This window comes from Gopherus flavomarginatus, chromosome 6 (genome assembly GCF_025201925.1).
Source record: "Gopherus flavomarginatus isolate rGopFla2 chromosome 6, rGopFla2.mat.asm, whole genome shotgun sequence".
NCBI classification, from domain to species: domain Eukaryota; kingdom Metazoa; phylum Chordata; order Testudines; family Testudinidae; genus Gopherus; species Gopherus flavomarginatus.
In genome coordinates this window covers 138,548,651-138,567,250 of record NC_066622.1, presented here as the reverse complement: position 1 = coordinate 138,567,250, position 18,600 = coordinate 138,548,651, and the positions used below count along the sequence as shown (strand labels likewise).

Sequence of the window (18,600 nt, the reverse complement as noted above, 5' to 3'; positions counted from 1 at the left end):
AGGATAAAAAAAATCGTAAATTCAATTATTTCAGGTATTTACATCTGAAATGTCAAGGTGTTGTAACTGTAGAAGGCCTGACCCAAAAAGGAGTTGTAGGGGGTGTGTGTGTGCCACAAGATTATTGTAGGGGGTTTGTGGTACTGCCACCCTTACTTCTCCATGGTGCTGGCTGCCGTCCGAGCTGGGCAGCTGGAGAGCGGCAGCTGCTGGCGTCTCTGGAGTCCGCTAGCCCAAGCAAGAGTGTATGACAATCAGGGCAAAAAACTGGGTGTGAGGGGTATTGGGGGAGCCATGCCTTCCTAGCGATCTGCTAACGGGCTGGGCTGCGGGGAGAGTGAGGTACTGGGGGCATCACACACTCCAGCACTGCCAGACACCCCAGGGACCAGGGTTGCTTCTGTTCTGGGGAGAGCAGAATACCCATAACCCTCGGCCTGTGGATCCTCCACCTCAGAGGCCTCCCAAGGCCACATTGAGCCAGATGTGGGCAAGGCGCTTGTGGTGGGGGGCAGGAGGAACCGGGGGCGGGGAGTTGTTTTTCTTTCATCACAAATTAACATGGGCAACCCACAAGCCCAACACGCTCTTGCCTCAGGGCCGCAGTCTCGCCCACCCCTCATGGGCAGTCGTTGGCACCAGGAGGCTGCTGGGAAAGGGGTAAGGGTCCTTCGGCACCTCCCCTGCTCTATAGTGTTATGGGACATCCTCAGCTCGCTCCTGCCCCCCAGGGGCTGCCCCACACCTGGCCTGGCCCTGCCCCGCTTCTTGTCTATCTGTGGGCACCCTGCCTGGGGCTCTGTCTGAGCAGCCACTCCTCTTTCTTCTCCCTCAGCGGGAAGCAGCAGGTATTTTATTTCACCTCTGCATTTCCTGCTGGGCCCAGTGCCCTGCTGGGTCTGTGGTCTGCTCACACCTTTTGTCTGTTCCAGGAGCCTGCCCCTGCCGGGCGTGCCCGAGCCCTGCTGGGGAGCACCGTGTGGAGGAAGGCCAGAAGCTAACTGCACCCCCAGAGCGGCACGTTCCCCCCAGCGGCCCTTGGAGCTGCCCCAGAGCCCGGCCCAGAATGGCCCTGCAGAACCTCTCGCAGCCGGAGTACCAGCCGGGGCCGGCGCCCCCCGCGGGCAGCTTGCCCGGCTTGTCCAGCATGGTGCGCTCCTTCCTGGGGCTGGTGCAGCCAAATGCCTTCCCAGCCGGTAAGAGCATGGTGCGGGCATCCCAAAGGGGCTCTCGTCCCCTCTCTCTGAGTTATCTGGGGTAGGGCAGGGCAGGTGGCTGCAGCTCCCAGGGACTGATGTCTGGGGCGGGGAAGGGTCAGACCCGGGTTACTTGGGTCCCTGCAGGATCTCGTTTGAAGAGCTGCTTTCAGCACCATCCACACACATCCCTCTGCTCCCTGCCCCGAATGTCCCCCCAGCCCTGTGTGCACCCCGAGATCCGCGTCTGCCACCCTGGCATTTGCTGCTCAGCGCTCTGCAGCTCGTTAGCTGAATGTGTTATCACGGGAGGCAGCATGGCCCCATGCCTGGGCCTCCAGATTGGGGGGCTGGACTCCTGGGTTCTGTGCTTGGCTAGCTGAGCTTGGGCTGGTCATGCTAGCTGAGCTTGGGCTGGTCATGCCCCTGCCCCGTGCCTCAGTTTCCCCACCGATCGGATGGGATTGCAATGCACGTGTGCAAAGCGCTCTGAGATCTGTGGAGCCTGTGGCAGGCTGAGCCCGAAGGCAGCATGGGCTGGTAGCTCTGCAAGGAGCCTGGCGCAACATAACAGACGGAAGGGCTGTGGTGTGGGTTACAACATCCTGGGGAGGGGGATGTGCAGCCTGCTGGGGCCTATGAGAGTGAACCGTTTACTTCTGAATGGGCAATCCACTGCCTCTGGGAGGGGACGGGGGTCCTGAGGGAGGGGAATGATGGGGGCTAGCAGGAGGCCATGACAGAGGCCAGTGGGGAAAGGTTTGGGGTAGGAGACAAAAGGGGCACTGGGGATGGAGTCAGGGCCGGTGCAATCCATTAGGCGACCTAGGTGGTTGTCTAGGGCACTAACATTTGGGGGGTGGCGACTGCGGCGGCTGGATCTTCGGCTGCCCCAGTCGTTGTTGGCATTTCAGGGGCAGGACCTTCTGCCGCCTCTGTCGAGGGCGGCATTTTGGGGGTGGGACCTTCTGCTGCCTATTTCGGGGGTGGCATTTCGGGGGTGGGGGGGGACCTTCCGCCGCCTAGGGCGGCAAAAAAGCTGGCGGCGTTCCTGGATGGGATCATTGATGGGAGATGGAGCAGAGACCCAGCTGGGGCAGAGGGTGTGTGTCAATCATCTCCCTGCCCCACCCAGCACTCCACAGGCCTCCTTATCAGTGGGGCTGTGGGGGAGTCCCAGGATGTGCTGTTCCCCAGAGGCAGCGGGCTGTGCTCAGCCTCAGGAGTGTCGCATTGCGGGTAGGTTTGTGATGCAGCCTGGTTTTGGGGAAGCTGTTGTAAAGGGCAGGAGAGTTCGCTCCCTGCCTTCTTTTATCTAACCAGAGCCAGCTGGGGCAGATTTGCTCTGTGGGAGCTGGGCCCAGGCGTTTAGCTGAGAGTCCTGCAAGCATGGGGTGGCCTATGCGCTGTCTGTGACCACGGGTGCCCCAGCACTGGCACAGAGAGTGTCAATAAATAGGTTGCACGACAAATATACCCAGACTTCGTGTCACCAATTTCCCCTGCAACCTGCAAGGTCAGGACCGGCTCTACAGTTTTTGCCGCCCCAAGCAGTGCACCGAATTGCCGCCGCGGACGGCAGGGGCAGTCCGTGTGCCCTTAGGGTGACAGGCACATTGCCGCCACCGCGGAAACACACGTGCCACCCTAAGGGCACACGGACAGCCCCCGCCGTCCGCAGCTGCAATTCGGTGCACTGCTTTGGGGCAAAACAACAGGGACTGCCGCCCTTTGCAGATTGCCACCCCAAGCACCAGCTTGGAATGCTGATGCCTGGAGCCGGCCCTGCGCAAGGTCTTGAGACCTACTCTTACTTGGCAGGGGCTCTGTAAAGCACTTTGGGACCCAGCGAATGAAAGGCTGGCCCCAACGCCCCTCTGCCTTGAGTGGGGCTGAGGCCAGAGAGCCGTCCTGCAGCCCCGCGCTGTAGCTGGCATCTTGCTCTGAGGGTGAGTTCTGTTGTGCTCTGGGTCAGAGCAGTGTGTGCGCACAGGGAGTGCTCAGCGGCCGTCCTGGGATTCTCAGGATTTCTATGTGACAGTTTAGTGTTTATTTCTGTCCGTTACAAGGAAAAAGGGGGAAGCAGTGAGCTGGCAAAGTTTGCAGACGATACAAAACTACTCCAGACAGTGAAATCCAAAGCAGAGTGCGAAGAGGTACAAAGGGGTCTTGCTAAACTGGGTGACTGGTCAACGAGATGTAGGCAGCGGTGGTGTAGCCGGGTGGGTCCCAGGATATTAGGGAGACCAGGTCGGTGAGGTAATATCTTTTATTGGACCAGCTTCTGTTGTGATTCACCGACAGAAGGTGCAATAAAAGCTAATATTACCTAACTAACCACTGTCTCTCAGCAGCAGAACAGCACTGGCAGATAACAGCCAGTTTTGATAAACACAGCATAAGGCAGGTTGGAAAACAAAATCCCAACTCTACAGACAGAATGATGGGCTCTAAATAAGCTCGAGAGAGAGATCTGAGAGTCACTGTGGGTAGTTCTCTGAAAACACACACTCCCTGCGCAGCGGCGTTAGAAAGGTGAACAGAATGTTGGGAACCGTTAGCAAAGGGATAGATCATAAACCAGATAATCTCCTAATGCCCCTACAGAAATCCAGGGCATGCCCACCCCGCGAACACTGCGCGCAGTTCTGGCTGCGCCAGCTCCGAAATGATACATCCGAACTGGAAAAAGTACAGAGCAGGGCAACGAAAGGGATTAGGGGCATAGAACAGCTTCCAAATGAAAAAGGCTGGGGCTGTTCAGCTTGGCAAAGAAACAGCTAAGGGGGGATATGACAGAGGGCTATAAAATCATGAGTGGTGTGGAGCAAGTGAACAGGGAAGTGTTATTTACCCTTCTCGTAACACATGAACCAGGGTCACTCTATGAAATTAATAGGCAGCAGGTTAAAACAAACTCAAGGAAGTACTTCTGCGCAGTCAGCCCTGGAACTCCTCGCCAGGGGATGTTGTGAAGGTCAAAAGTATAAATGGGTTCAGAAAAGAACTAGATCAATTCCTGGAGGACAGGTCCATCAATGGCTATTAGCCAGGCTGGGCAGGGATGGTGTCCCTAGCCTCTGTTTGCCAGAAGCTGGGAATGGGCGACAGGGGATGGATCACTTGATGATTCCCTGTTCTGTTCACTCCCTCTGGGGCACCTGGCATTGGCCACTGTTGGCAGACAGGACACTGGGCTGGAAGGACCTTTCCTCTGAGCCAGTCTGTCCGTTCTTATGTTCTTATGTCCCATGATGCGTGTTTCATCCCATCATCCGTCTTCTTTTTGTGACCCAGCCAGTGCTATTTTCCAAGCGGTCTCTGTCCAGGATCCTGGGCTAGATACACTATTTGTGTGCCCCAGCCTGGCCATGGTTATGTTCTCACCTGGCAGCTGCCAGGATTGGGCTCCTCTCTCCAGAGCCTGACCCGAGTTTGTGAGTCAGTAGCTGGTGGGGTCCAGAGGGGAGCACCCAGGCCGGCTCTGTCCCCAGGGAACAGAGGAGTTTGTTGCGAGCCAGCTGCAGGTAGCTGGGAATCCTTCATCTCTGAGTGCAGGACTCTCCTGTCTGCTTCAAACCACTGCAGGAAGAGCTGAGTGTGACAGCTTACCAGCCCGTTAGAGTACAAGACTGGGAGCCAGGACTCTTGGGTCCCATGTCACACTCACTCTGTGGAGTGGGGCGATTTGCGTGAGGCCAATTTTTCCAAAGTGTCCACTGAATTTGGGGTGCCTGGAGCCTGATCTGCACTGCTCAGAGCACCACTGGCCAGAGTGGGTGTGTGGGGCCCAGCCCCTCTGCGAGTCAGGCCCCCTTGAGGGGTCTCAGCTTGGGCATCCGTGGTCAGTGAAAACGCTGGCTTTGGGTTCTCTGTGCCTCAGTTTCTGTGCTCTATAAAACGAGGATAATGAGTCTTCCCCATTTGTAATGCACGCAGATGTGGGCCAGTGCTGGAGGGGGTGACCTGGGTCTAGTGGGGGTTGGGGAGGACACTGCCTAGGAAAGCTGGGGGGTGCAGGCAGTGGGGTTGCTGATTCTTCCCTGTGAACCAGAGCCCAGGGGGTGCTGGAGGGACCATCTCTCAAAGGAGCCGAACGACCAAAGTCCTGGCTGCTTGTGGTGAGCTGAGATCCTAGAGCGAGTAGCCTGGGTGTCTGCCTAGACTGGTTCTTCTGCAGCAACTATTGCAGACCACTTTCCCTTTCGCTGCTGGGTGCTTTTCAACAGCTGCCATGTTCTGCCCCCGAGGTGGCTGCACTGCAGTGGCAGGTGGAGCGATCCTTACACAGGGTTCGGAAAGTGCTCTGGTTCCCCTAAATCACATAACCCTCCACCCAATCTGGACCGGTTCCCCTGCTTTTTTCAAGGGCCTGGGGTGCTTTTGTTTGCTCTCTTTGTCTCCCCTGGGCTTGTGTTTCCTTGTCGCCCTGTTGGATCTCCTGTTTGTTTTGCAGTTTGCAAACAAGCCATCTGGTTCCTGGCAGTGACCCGACTTGTTTGATTTCACGGTTTGTTTCCTGCTGCCGCACAGGTGTGACAGTGCAGGGCTCTGCCCTGAAGAGCTTGCCGAATACACCGCGGGCCGGGGCAAAAGTGGGGCTGGGGTGATGCAAAGGGAAAGCAGGACATGGGAAGGAAACCAGCCCCAGCTGGAAAGGGAGGAGTTTGTGCAATTTGGAACTAGAGCTGTGGGTTTGCCAGGCCTGGCTCGCACTCGCTAGAGAACATCCCCTGGATATGCCCCAACAGGATGGAGTCCCTGGTGCCTACTGGGGTGGGGTGAGCCTGGTCCGGCTCTGCACATCGGCCCTGGGGAAAGAGACTGTCAGCTGAGGTGATCTCAGCCCAGCGTGGCTAGGGGACATGATCCCCACTGCAGTCCTGTGACCTCTGCTTTCCACAGGCACAGATGCACCCCCAGTCCCTGCAGCACCGCGCCCCGTATGCTGCACTGGGTCAGTGCTGCCTGCGAGGGGAGAGCGCCCCCTACTGAGCCCCCCACCCCCAGTCCCAGCAGCACAGCGCCCCCTAGCGCCGCACCGGGGCATTGGGGTCAGCATGGACTGCGAGGGGAGAGCACCCCCTACTGAGCCCCACCCCCAGTCCCTTCAGCACAGCGCCCCCTAGCGCCGCACCGGGGCATTGGGGTCAGCATGGACTGTGAGGGGAGAGCACCCCCTACTGAGCCCCACCCCGCTCACAGCAGCACCAGCCCTTTGCTCAGCGGTGCCCCTTCCACACAAACCCTTCTGCCCTGGAGCTCCGGGTCATGGGGAGGGAGGGGCCAGAGTGACCAGGACCGGGGGAGACGTGAGAGCACCAGGGGATGGGGGGCCCTCCTGCTGGGCTGGGGCTCACTGGGGGTGGCAGTGCTGCCATGGGTCAGGGCTCTGTGCCGTGGCTCCTAGGGCCACTGGCTGCGTGGCTGGGATGGGCTGGCTCGGACTCACCTGGGAGGCGCTGCAGCCAGGGCCCGAACCCTGGACACGAGAGGATCAGAGTCAGGTCCTATTTTATCCGAACCCCGTGACTGGGGGGGCTGGGGGCTGGCTCTGGGCGTGGCCCAGCCTGTGCCTGTGGCTCCTGGCTCCTACTGACGGGCCCTCAGATGGGGGCTCTAGGCCAGGCAGGAGCTCCCCGGGCGCCTTGGCAGGGCCTTGCTGCAGGCAGGAGGCTGGGCTCTCCCGGCACGGCTCTGGATTAGCAGGAGCGCTGCCCAGGCTGGCGGGTGGGGCTGGCACTGTTATACCTGGGTCGGGCCTATGGGGCAGGCTGCGCCGCAGCTCAAAGGCCAACAGAGCTGGTGCTGAGGTCACACTGGGGCCAAGCTGGCCGAGGGAGGGGCTGCACCATGGCTTATCGGAGAGGCTGCCGGTTCCCAGGGTCATTCCAGCTCCTGCTGAAAGGGAGCTCAGTGGCGGTATGTAGGGGGGGTGACATTCCCCCTCCAGGGCCGGCTCTAGCCGTTTTGCTGCCCCAAGCACAACGGCACGCTGCGGGGGGCGCTCTGCCGCTCACTGGTCCCGCGGCTCCAGTGGACCTCCCACAGGGACGCCTGCGGATGGTCCACCAGAGCCCCGGGACCAGCGGACCCTCCGCAGGGACGCCTGCAGGGGGTCCACCGGAGCATGCCGCCCCAAGCACGCGCTTGGCACTCTGGGGCCTGGAGCCGGCCCTGCCCCCCTCGCAGGGTCCCAAAGCCTAGGCTCCAGCCTGGACGTCTACACTGCAGTTTTACAGCCCTGCAGCCTGAGCCAGCTGACCCGGGCCAGCCATAGGCATTTAATGCAGTGTTAATTTAACCAGGGATTGTCCCTGAAAGCTCTGCTCCAGCGCGGCCGCAGATTCCTGGGCTCGAAGCAGGAGTCGCTGGGGGAATTCTCGGGCCTGGGTCCCACGGCCAGTCGGACTGGGGCGGATGGGATGGAGGCAGAACAGTCCCTTCTGGCTGTGGCGTCTCTGGGGTGCTAACCCCCGTCTCTGCTCCTTTTCCCCAGAACTCCTCACCAACTTGATCCAGCAGAAAAATGACATTATGAACCCTACTGTGTACAGAGAGGTGAGGGCCCTGGCGGGGTCATGGGGCAGGGCCTCTTATAGGCACAGAGGGAGAGTGCCCCCACTCTGGGGTCAGCCATGCCCCAAATGCTGCCCCCCCCACGGCGATGCCATCCGTGCTGCAGACAGGGGCAGCAGGCTAGAGCACTTGGAAGGAATCAAACCCCAAGGTATGTAGTCCGATTCCGGGCAGCAAGCCAGCGGTCTGGCCAGGTTCCAGAGCTAGTGACTCCTTTCTGCCTCCCCAAATCCTGGTGCCTCCCCCACAGTGTCGCTCCTTCATTTCTTGCCCTAAGTTGCCACACTGCGTTAAGTGCTGGCGCGTTCTGCCCCAGATCCAGCTGCATTTTGGGGGGAGGAGTGAGGCCCAGGGCCGCAGGCACTGTTGAGGGGACGTTGCTAACCCTTGCGCTCTCACCCTAGGTGCTGGTTTATGAGGTGGGTTTCCTGGTCTGCGCGGCCATCGGCCTTCTCTTCATCATCCTCGTGCCCCTGGTCGGCTTTTGCTTCTGCTGCTGCCGCTGCTGCGGGAACTGTGGGGGGACGATGTACCAGAAACAAAGCAAGCGCATGGGCTGCCGGCGCAGGGCGCTCTTCGCTTCGGTGCTGCTGGTCACCACCCTCATCCTGTGAGTGCTGCTCTCCGGCCCAGCGCCTCCGCGGGCCGTATTTCAGTGTAGAGCCCGAGCACCGTGGGCTCTTGCATTGCTGCCTGGCTGTGCGTCGCTGGCCCCGTTACCCTGTATAGGGAGGAGGTGTTGGGAAGGGCCCCAGATGACCAGGCGTTACTAACCCCCTCTGAGCTAAGCTGATCCCTGGGTCCCCAGGCTGGTCTCATCCACTGGCTCTGTCATCTCTTCTTGCACAGTGGGGTGGCCTGGGCCGGCTGCTCAACAACCCCTCTCCCTCCTCGTGGCTTTATCTGTGCACTGAGGTCATGATCCCACCCAGGGGATGAAAGCACTAGCGTGAGCGACCCGTCACACAGAGCCCTGCTCCCCCGGGGCTGATGTTCTGGCTGGAGACCCAGCTCTCTGAAGCCAGGAGACACCTTTGGGTGGGGAGGGGCTGGGTGCAAGGCCAGGGAGCCCAGATGCAATGGGGAGGGGCAGTCGCTGCTGCCTGCGGGGGAGAGCTGCTGGGAAAGCAGGCAGGCGAGGCAGGGACCCGCCAGGAAGTCCCCATTGTTCACAGGAGCAGATTCCTGCCCGAGGACAAAGGGCCGGAAGCCTCAGGAAGTTGAGGTCTGAGTTCAACCCGGGGTTAGAGTGTTCCAGGCTATGGAACCTGGGAATGACCCCGGGGGTGGGGGGGGCAGGAGCCAGCTAGTAACCAGGAAGGAGGGGGCTAGCCCCCACTCGCCCCACTGAGTGTGAGCAGCAAGGTGATGCTGGAGCAATGGCCGGGGAGTTGGGGATCCCGCACTTGGAGATCCGGCTGAGCCCTGGCCGGACTTGCTGCCTCACTTTCTCCATCTCTGTAACAGGGAGGATGGAATTCTCTGGTGTCAAGCAGGAGTGGAATGGTTAATCCGTGCAAAGTCTGGAGTGTCCCAAGGGGTCATGGAGGGCGGGTTGGGGGCCTAGCTCCCACTGAGCCTCTTGGAAGGGAGAAGGGTTCTAGAAGTGCTTGCCATGGACTGGCTGGCCACACTGCTTCCTACTGGGCAGGTTCAGAGCTGTGTGACATAAGCCCTGTACCCCGAGTGGCGACTCTCCTTTAGCTCAGCTGATAGGAGCCAGGGATCGACCCCTGCTGTGGCAGTGAAGCTCAGACTCCGTGTGTGCGGCTTGGTGACCCCCTGTGATGAAGTGGGAATGTTCTAGCTGTGTTCTGTGAATGCTGAGTGGGGAGCACTGACCTGGGAGGGTTGCAGGGGAGTGGTGCTGGGACGGGCTGCCTTGGGGAAGGGAGGAGATCTGAGCATGTAACCCGAGAACCCAGGAGGGGGTTGGAGGCCAGGTGACACCTCTGCCCGGGACACTGAACAAAGGACACAAAGGCTGGGGGAGGAGCCGGGGGGAGGCTGAGTGAGAGGCTGGAGGGAGTTTCAGTTTTGGAGCTGGTTGGGAAATGGAGAGGGGCCCCGACAGGGCTTGGGCTTCCCAAAGGGCTGAGGCCTCCCTGGGGCCCCAGATGGACCTAACTAAAGGAGGTCCTGTTGTCTGTACCAGCAAGACCTGTTTTGGACTGTGTTCCCGTTGTCTAAATAAACCTTCTGTGTTACTGGCTGGCTGAGAGTCATGACTGACTGCGAAGTGGGGGTGCAGGACCCTCTGGCCCCTCCAGGACCCCGCTGGGGGGAGCTCGCTGTGGAAGCGCACGGAGGGGCAGAGGATGCTGAATGCTCCAAGGAGAGACCCAGGAGGTGAAGCCGTGTGAGCTTCTTGCCCTGAAGACAGTCTCCTCCAAGGGAGAGGAGGCTCCCCAGAGGCTCCCTGGCTTTGCGGGGAGCAGTTCCAGAGCATCGCCCAGTGACTCCATGACACCCCCGGGTTTGTGACAGTGCTGTTGTCACCCTGAGGAAAGGGGGGGTAAATGGGGGACCAGGGACCTGGGATCGGGATGAAGCTGCAGGGCTGGCACATTCAGTGTGAGCTGCGCTTTACGCTGGCTTGTTAGTTATACCCCCTCACCCTCCAAGGGTGGACCTCACCGGGGGGAAACTGAGGCATGGGGAGGGGTAACACCCAGGAGTCGTGACTCTCAGAGCATGAGGCATTGGCTCTGAGCAGGTCGTGCTGTGCATGGACCTTCTGGGGGCTCAGTGCATATAGCTAGGGCCCCCTCAGGTCTCTGTGTGCTGACGCCACCCCCTCCCCCTTTTCTCCTTGTCCCAGGGCTGGGAACATCTGCGCTTTCATCAGTAACGACCGTGTCTCCCGTGCCGTGAACAGCAGCTTCGGTGCCCTCAACACCACGTTGGACAATCTGGGCACCTTCGTCCGCTCCATCCCCCAGGTACATGCAGCACCCCCGCTGCTCACCTGCCTGCCGGAGCCCCCCAGCCCCACCCACCCCGTGGGCCAGAGTCCGGCAGGGCTTGGATGCCAGGGTCTACGCAGGGCATGGATGCCAGGGGCCTGCCTGGGGGTGACCCATGTAGCCCCCGAGCTAGTCCATTTGTGCTGGGTATGGTGTAGTCCCCCTGTGGGGGCAGGAGCCTCCTCCCCAGCCAGGCCCGTATTCACCCTCCTTCTCCTTGTCCCTGCAGCAAGTGGATTTCATCATTGCCTCCAGTGAAGTGCCAGTGAGCCAGGCCAACAGCAGCCTTCAGAGTGAGTCTGTGTACGGGGCCCGGGGCGGGGTGTGGCCCTGGGAACCTGGCTCCAGGGCGGGGGCCTGTGGGGGGCCAGGGCGGGGCGTGGTCCTGGGAACCTGGCTCTGGGCGGGGGTCTGTAGGGGCAGGACAGGGTGTGGCCCTGGGCACCTGGCTTCAGGCGGGGGGCTGTGGGGGCCGGGGCGGGGCGTGGCGCTGGGGACCTGGCTCTGGGGTGGGGAGCCTGTGGGGGGTTGGGGCAGGGTGTGGCCCTGGGGACCTGGCTCTAGGGTGGGGGGCTGTGGGGGCCGGGGCAGGATGCAGCCCTGGGGACCTGGCTCTTGTGTTGGGGCCTGTGGGGGGCCGGGGCAGAGCGTGGCCCTGGGGACCTGGCTCCAGGGCGGGGGCCTGTGGGGGGCTGGGGCGTGGCATGGCCCTAGATCTGGGGCAGGGGCCTGTGGGGGCCAGGGCGGGGCGTGGCCCTGGGGACCTGGCTCCAGGGCGAGGGTCTGTGGGGGCCAGGGCGGGGCGTGGCCCTGGGGACCTGGCTCCAGGGCGGGGGTCTGTGGGGGGCTGGGCCTTGGCTCCGGGGACCTGGCTCCAGGGCGGGGGTCTGTGGGGGGCCAGGGCGTGGCATGGCCCTGGCTCTCGGGTGGGGGCCTGTTGGGGCCGGGGCGGGGCGTGGCCCTGGGGACCTGGCTCCAGGGTGGGGACCTGTGGGGGGCCAGGGCGTGGCATGGCCCTGGCTCCGGGGCGGGAGGCTGTGGGGGGCTGGGGCGTGGCTCTGGGGACCTGGCTCCGGGGTGGGAGCTGGGGCAGGGTGTGGCCCTAGGGACCTGGCTCCAGGGTGGGGACCTGTGGGGGGCCAGGGCGTGGCATGGCCCTGGCTCCGGGGCGGGAGGCTGTGGGGGGCTGGGGCGTGGCTCTGGGGACCTGGCTCCGGGGTGGGGGCTGGGGCAGGGTGTGGCCCTAGGGACCTGGCTCCAGGGTGGGAGGGCTGGGGGGGGCGTGGCCCTGGGGACCTGGCTCTGGGGCAGAGGGCTGGGGCGGGGCGTGGCCTTGGGGACCTGGCTCTGGGGTTGGGGGCTATGCAGGACTGGGGCGGGGTGAGGCCCTGGGGACCTGGCTCTGGGGCGGGGACATGTAGGGGGACGGGGCGGGGCCCTGGGGACCTGGCTCCGGGGTTGGGGGCTATGCAGGGCTGGGGCGGGGTGAGGCCCTGGGGACGTGGCTCCTGGGGCGGGGACGTGTAGGGGGATGGGGCGGGGCCCTGGGGACCTGGCTCCAGAGTTGGGGGCTATGCAGGGCTGGGGCGGGGTGAGGCTCCAGGGCGGGGGGCTGTGGGGGCCGGGGGAGGGCATGGCCCCGGGGACCTGGCTCTGGGGCGGGGTGTGAGGGGGACCTGGCTCTGGGGTGGGGGCTGGGGAAGGGCATGGCCCCAAGGACCTGGCTCTGGGGCAGGGGGCTGAGGGGGGCATGGCTCCAGGGACCTGGCTCCGGGGCGGGGGGCTGGGGACGCGTGGCCTGCCTGGGCTAGCCCTTGGGGATACTCTGCCCCAGCATTCAGAGCCCTGGCGGGGGTTGTGCTGCACGGGGCTCTGCTCCCTGCCTGCATGCCCCCAGTATGGAGCCCAGCACCCGTGGGCCCCAGGAGCTCGTTCCTGGCTGCAGGGGGCACTGGCTGGCCACCTGCACTGTGCCCACTCTGGGCTTTCAGGCTCTTGCCTACCTGCCCCTTCCATTGGCTGCTTCCTCATCCCACCCTCTCCCGTGGCACAGCCCCTCCAGCCCAGCCAGGGTCGCTCTCCCCACCACACCCGCCAAGGGCACCCCGCAGGGCAGTGACAGAGGGGTAAGGAACCCAGGAGTCCTGGCTCCCAGCCCGTAACTTTAGCCATTTCCTCTCAAAGGACCGTAGCCTGACGTGGGCTCCGTGGCCGGCCCGTTCTGCGCCTGCTGCCTGCCCCCCGTGTGCCCACGCTGCAGGTGGCTGCCACGGTGCTGAGACCCCATGTTGGGGGGCAAGTAGGGCGGGGAGTGAGGGCCAGAGAGGGGCTCGGGGTTTGGAGCCCTCCCTGCTGGCCGTGTGTCTGGCTGGGCCTGAGGTGACAGCGCTGCCCCCTTTTCCACAGGCATCGGACCCATCCTGGGCGGCAGGATCATCTCTGAGGTGGGAGAGGAGGCATACGGGGCACTGGGCTCCACCACGCGCCTGCTGGAAGGTACTGGCCCTGGGGCTGAGGGGGCCAGGCATGGGCTGGGGCTCCCCCAGACACCGGGGGGAACAAGCCCCTAAGGCGAGGGGGGGAGGACAGAGTAACCCTGGGGGTGTTTGGTGGGAAAGCTGTGGGTGCTCAGGGCGGTGCCAGGGGCACGCTATGCAGTGGAGGGCAGCGTAGCCCCCTGTGACGTTCCCCTGGTGTTATCTGGACCGGTGATCTGCTGGGTCACTCCAGTCCTTGACTCTGGGAGGCAGCCTGACCCTGCTCTGCTGGGAGAACCCCCACTCCCGGGCTGGTCACTCACAGCCCTGGCGTGTAAACTGCACCTTGGATTGTGCAACTGAATGACACTAGCCGCTATGTCCAGTCGCAGACACAACCCTAGGAACCTCCGTCTTGCAGTGTCCAGTTGTGCCCGCTGGACGCTGCAAGCCTATATGAATTCGTCAATTGAACAAAGAAACTGATATGCACCAGGCTTGTTATCCCAAGGGGAGTCTCTGACGCGCTTCAGACCATACGCACTGCTTCAGGTCGACAAACCAACTGATTTATTAACTATAAAGACAGATTGTAAGTGATTACAAGTCAAAGCAGCACAAGTCAGAGCGGGTACCAAACAAAAATAAAACATAAGCTCGCAGCCTAAACTCTCAACCCGATTAGACTGGGAGTAAGAAGATGACGCAGTTTCTCACCCCACTGGATGTTGCAGTCCTTCGGGTACAGGCTTGTTCCCTAAACGTGGGCCAGTCTCCTGCGTTGGTGTCTTGTCATCTTCTCAGTGTGCTGGTTGCTTGCAGCAGAGGCGGGGGCAGGAGCAGGGCCCAGTACGTGTCTGTGACGAAGTGGGGGATTTTCTTGTTTTTTCCTCTGTGACAGTGTCCACTCTGCCTGGCCTGTACCCTCAGTCCAGGAGCCCATAGAACACAAGTCCAGGCATGTCTGGGGGCATTGCTGAGTCTCTCCAAACAGGGTTGAGCAATTCCCCTGGTGGGGCCTCATGCAGGGGAATGTCACAGAGTCCCCCGGCGATGCTCTGGAACTGCTCCCCACGAAGCCAGGCAGGACTCTGGTGAAGTCTCCTCTCTGTGAGCAGACTGTCTCCAGGGCAAGAAGCTCACACGGCTTCACCTCCTGGGTCTCTCCTTGGAGCATTCAGCATCCTCTGCCCCTCCGTGCGCTTCCCACAACGAGCCCGCCCCAGCGGGGTCCTGGGGAAGCCACAGGGTCCTGCCCCCCCACTTTGCAGTCAGACGTGACTCTCAGCCAGCCAGTCACACAGAGGTTTATTCGATGACAGGAACAGGGTCTAAAACAGAGCTTGTAGATACAGCGAACCGGACCCCTCGGCCGGGTCCATTCTGGGGGGCAGTGAGCCAGACCCCCACGTCTGCACTTCACTCCTCGTCCCCAGCCAGCTCCAGACTGACACCCCCTCCAGCCCCTCCTCTCTGGGTTTTGTCCCTTTCCTGGGCTAGGAGGTCACCTGATCTCTTTGTTCTCCAGCACCGTTAGCATCTCCTTGCGGGGGGGAAGGGCCCCAGCCATTAGTTGCCAGGAGACAGAGTGTCGGCCACCTATGCACACCAGACTTCCGCTCTGCAACAATTACACTCCCTATCTCACCACCTAGAGACATAAGAACTGCATAGGGGAAACTGAGGCACCCACACAGTATTCAGAGGAAACATTAAGAACATTCCTAGTTCGTCACAGGGAGTCACTGGATTGTAGCTCCCTTGCTGGACAATGGCTGTTGGTGGGTCGTTTGACACCACACCCGGGCGTTAGTCACTTTCCTTGCTGTTGCCTCTGGGGAGCGGATATCTGGCTGATTCCCCAACTCACAGCATGTGGTGACAACCATACAACACACTTCTCATAACTTCATATGCATGAATGATACACATCTGCAGAGAGAGAGAAATGACTTTCAGCACATCAGAACCTTTCCCCTGACACACATAAAGCTGCCTTGTGAGGGAAGATCACAATGATATGAAAATGAGGAATATGGGGGTTACAGCAGACTCCCCCAGGTATAGAATGTCACCCCCACCAGCCCCAGCACCTGAGGGGCCCAGGGAATCCCAGGACCCTGGGCTGGTATAACTCCCCCGCTAGCTATTCCCTGGGATCCCCCTATTCACCATCTACACAAAGGCCTGGGCGGAGGCTGCACCCAGCTCCTTCCCCGACCCCAGCCTGGCCCCCACCCCTGCAGTACGGAGCAGGGTGGTCCCGCTTGTCCCAGCCATACGTGCCAATTTTCTCTGCTGCCGGTAGGTCCCCACGACCCCCTTCCCCTTTTCCTGCCCCCATGCCAGCCCCATCCCCAAAGTCCTCGCCCTAACTCTGCCCCCTCAGTGCCCCTATTGGATCCCTTCCCCAAATCCCTGCCCTGGCCCTGCCTCTTCCCCCAGCGTGCTGCATTCCCCCTCCCAGCTGCGTGAAACAGCTGTTTTGCGTCGCAGTCGCTGGGAGGGAGAGGGGAGAAGCAGGCCATGGTGGCGCGCTCTCGAAGGGGGCAGAGGTGAGCTGGAGCAGGGGGCAGGGTGGGGGGAGCTGCCAGCCCCGGAGCACCCATGGAGTCAGAGCCTGTGGCCCCAGCCCCAGCTGAGGTGCTGAGGGATCACCTTGGGGGTGTCTGGGGGTCCCCCTTGTGGCACCGTCAGGGGGTGTCGCAGGGATCCCCCTCCCCCGTTAGTCCCTGGGTTGGGGCATGGTGCAGACGAGATGGATTGAGCCATAAGGAGCTCCTTGCTGTCCCCCCCCAGTGACGGACCTGGCGGAGCAGGAGCTCCGAGCCGTGAACGACTCAGGCCAGCGGCTGCAGCAGCTGCAGGGGGAGCTGAGCCAGAACCTCAGCCGCCTGCAGGAGCGGATCAACCGGACCCTGCAGAGCTGTGGCCAGCCCTGCATCCAGGTGTCTGTCAGCAGCCTGGCCCCCGAGGCTGACTTCAGCATGGTGAGGCGAGCACACGGGGGGCTGGGGGCTGTAGGGGGCACAGGGTGGTGTGGAGTGCAAGGCTTACAGGTTGGCATGTGGGGCTGGGTGGGATGCAAAGTGGTGTGGGGTGCATGGGGGCTGCATAGGTGCATGGGTTACAGGTTAGTATGGGGGCTGGGTGGGTGTATGGGGTTGGGGGGACTGAAACCTCCCCCACATGCAAATACCCCCACAATGTACCCACTGACCTCCTCATGTGCACATACATCTGTGCTCTGACATGGGCGCCATCCTGCCACCCCTGCTGGTACGTACATAACCAGGCCCAGATGGAGCCAGCTCCCAGCAGCACCCTGCTTCTTCCCAGTGTGACGGTGCTGCCTGTGGGAGCCAGCTGAGGTCACTCAGTCAGGGTGAACTGCAAACAGAACGGGACAGGCAAACCCCAGACACTGTGGATCTTCCAATACTTACATTTCCCAAGGCAGCACGAAACAGCTTCTATCGTACCTCACTGGTTACTCAGAATCCAAACAACGCAGTTCCCTTCAAGTACCCAGCCTCAGGCCTCCATCCAGACACATGTCAGGTATGATGATGGTCACTGAAAATCTTCTCTCATCATATAAAAGAAAAGGTTCTTCCAGCCCCAAAGGATCAGCCATGCACCGAGGTTCAATTATTACTTAGATCTTACCCAAAATACACACTATAGCCAAATCTTATTAGCTAATCTAAAATTTATTAAAAAAGAAAAGAGAGAGAGTTGGTTAAAAGATCATTATACAGACAGACTTGAATTCAGTTCTTGAGGTTCAGGTACACAGCAGAGATGAGCTTGTAGTTGCCAAAAGTCCTTTTAGAAATAGTCCAGAGGTTACAGTCCAATGTCCATATTCAGGGTGGCTCCAGTCAGTGACTGGGGATCTCAATCCCTGTGGCTTAAGGTTTCTCCTTCTTGAAACCCAAAGCAGATCTGAGATGAAGCAGGATCGTGTCCCAGGGTTTTTATACATTTCCAGCAGCCTTTTGGCCTGAGAAAACAATAGGCTTAACTCCTTCTCCCAACCATCCTGGCAATTAGCACAGGGGAATTTACCCATTAACCAGTTCAGATTCAGGTTGGCACAACCTTCAAAGAGACTCATAGACAATAATCCTATTTCACTCGCGTCTTCCTAAATGTGAATATTTCTGTTTCGATCTTTGAATCAAAGCTCTAGCAATAGACAAGACTTGTTTGCTGACATCCCAAGCCCTGAGCAAACACCTCCCCTTCTACCTCTAACAATGCCGGCTGCATTTCAAAGCTCTGTTCATGTACAGATCTTCCTAACCAGTCTCTAAAGTTCGGCCATGGGGCAGGTCAGTCTGGGAGGTAATTAACTCCTGGCCCTGTCACCGTTCGATGAGATATTATATTACACTCAGAGCGTCACACCCAGCACCCTTTCAGCCAGGCACCCCCTCCCCACCGTCAACCCTGCCGTCTGATCCACGTGCTCCTGTTTCCGCAGGTCCCCGACGTGAGCAGCCAACTGGCACTGCTGAGTAGCCTGACCAGTGGCAACCTGAGCGCTGCCCTGCAGCAGGTACAGGCTGGGGGTGGCGCAGGGCCAGCAGGATGTGTCTGTGACCGGCACCGGGTGGGGCTGGTCTGTAGGGGCATTGCTGATTCTCCCTGCTCCAGGGTGCGACATGGCAGGGGGTGAGCGACCCAGCCATGCCTACCTTAGCCGAGCAGCCTGCGTCACCAAGCCATGGCTCTGGGGTGGGCCAGAAGGACCCGAACCGCTGACGCCATGCGGAAAATGCCTGCTGTGCTAGCCGGGTGTCTGCCCCCTCCCAACCTGGAGCAGGCCAACGGTCCGTCCAGCCCAGTGCCCTGCCAGTGCTGCCCTGGGGGGGCTGAGAGTGCCTCCGTCGTCATACCCCGCCCCATATGGGGAGAGGCCAGCAGCCTGTCCGGGCCAGCGCTGAGCCCGTGGCATTGGCCTGTGCTGGGTATTTCTGACCGTGCCCTGTGCCGGGGCACGCGGGGCTGGGGAGTGGGGCTGGAGCAAGGCCGGTGGTGCGTTTTCCCTCACCCAGTGCTCTGCATAGGGGCCCCTGGCCAGGATCTGAGCTTGTCTGTCTGTCTCTCCCCTGTCCGTGTCTGGGGCTGCAGGCCAACGAGACGCTGAAGAAGACCCCCACGAGGGTGGAAGAGCAGGCACAGAAGGTGGTGGCGGGTAAGTGGCACTGTCGTCTGGTAGTACAGGGGTGCCCGTGAGGGACAGGAAGGGGGCACCTGGGGCACTTCCTCCCCCTCCCTCTGGGGAGACCCCTCCTGCCCCAGCCACCATGGCTCCCTGCTCTGGGACTGTAATGGCCAGGGCCCTGCCCGTCCCATGGGGCCCTGCCTGTCCCT

General features: G+C 61.1%; 1 protein-coding gene across 3 annotated transcripts in view; it reads left to right on the top strand.

The window, feature by feature from the left end:
- The window catches only part of LOC127053404 (prominin-1-A-like), a 45,887-nt gene that overhangs the window by 9,925 nt on the left and 17,362 nt on the right, over positions 1-18,600 (top strand). For 2 of the 3 annotated variants that reach the window (XM_050958019.1, XM_050958018.1), the window contains exons 2-10: positions 933-1,196; positions 7,696-7,757; positions 8,180-8,385; positions 10,597-10,717; positions 10,971-11,034; positions 13,148-13,237; positions 16,018-16,208; positions 17,708-17,782; positions 18,358-18,421. In XM_050958019.1, coding sequence (XP_050813976.1) covers positions 1,067-1,196; positions 7,696-7,757; positions 8,180-8,385; positions 10,597-10,717; positions 10,971-11,034; positions 13,148-13,237; positions 16,018-16,208; positions 17,708-17,782; positions 18,358-18,421 — 1,003 coding nt within the window. In that variant the 5' untranslated portion in view covers positions 933-1,066. Of the gene's footprint in view, positions 1-932; positions 1,197-7,695; positions 7,758-8,179; positions 8,386-10,596; positions 10,718-10,970; positions 11,035-13,147; positions 13,238-16,017; positions 16,209-17,707; positions 17,783-18,357; positions 18,422-18,600 lie in introns of those variants that run through there. The other variant, XM_050958020.1, reaches the window with a different exon arrangement.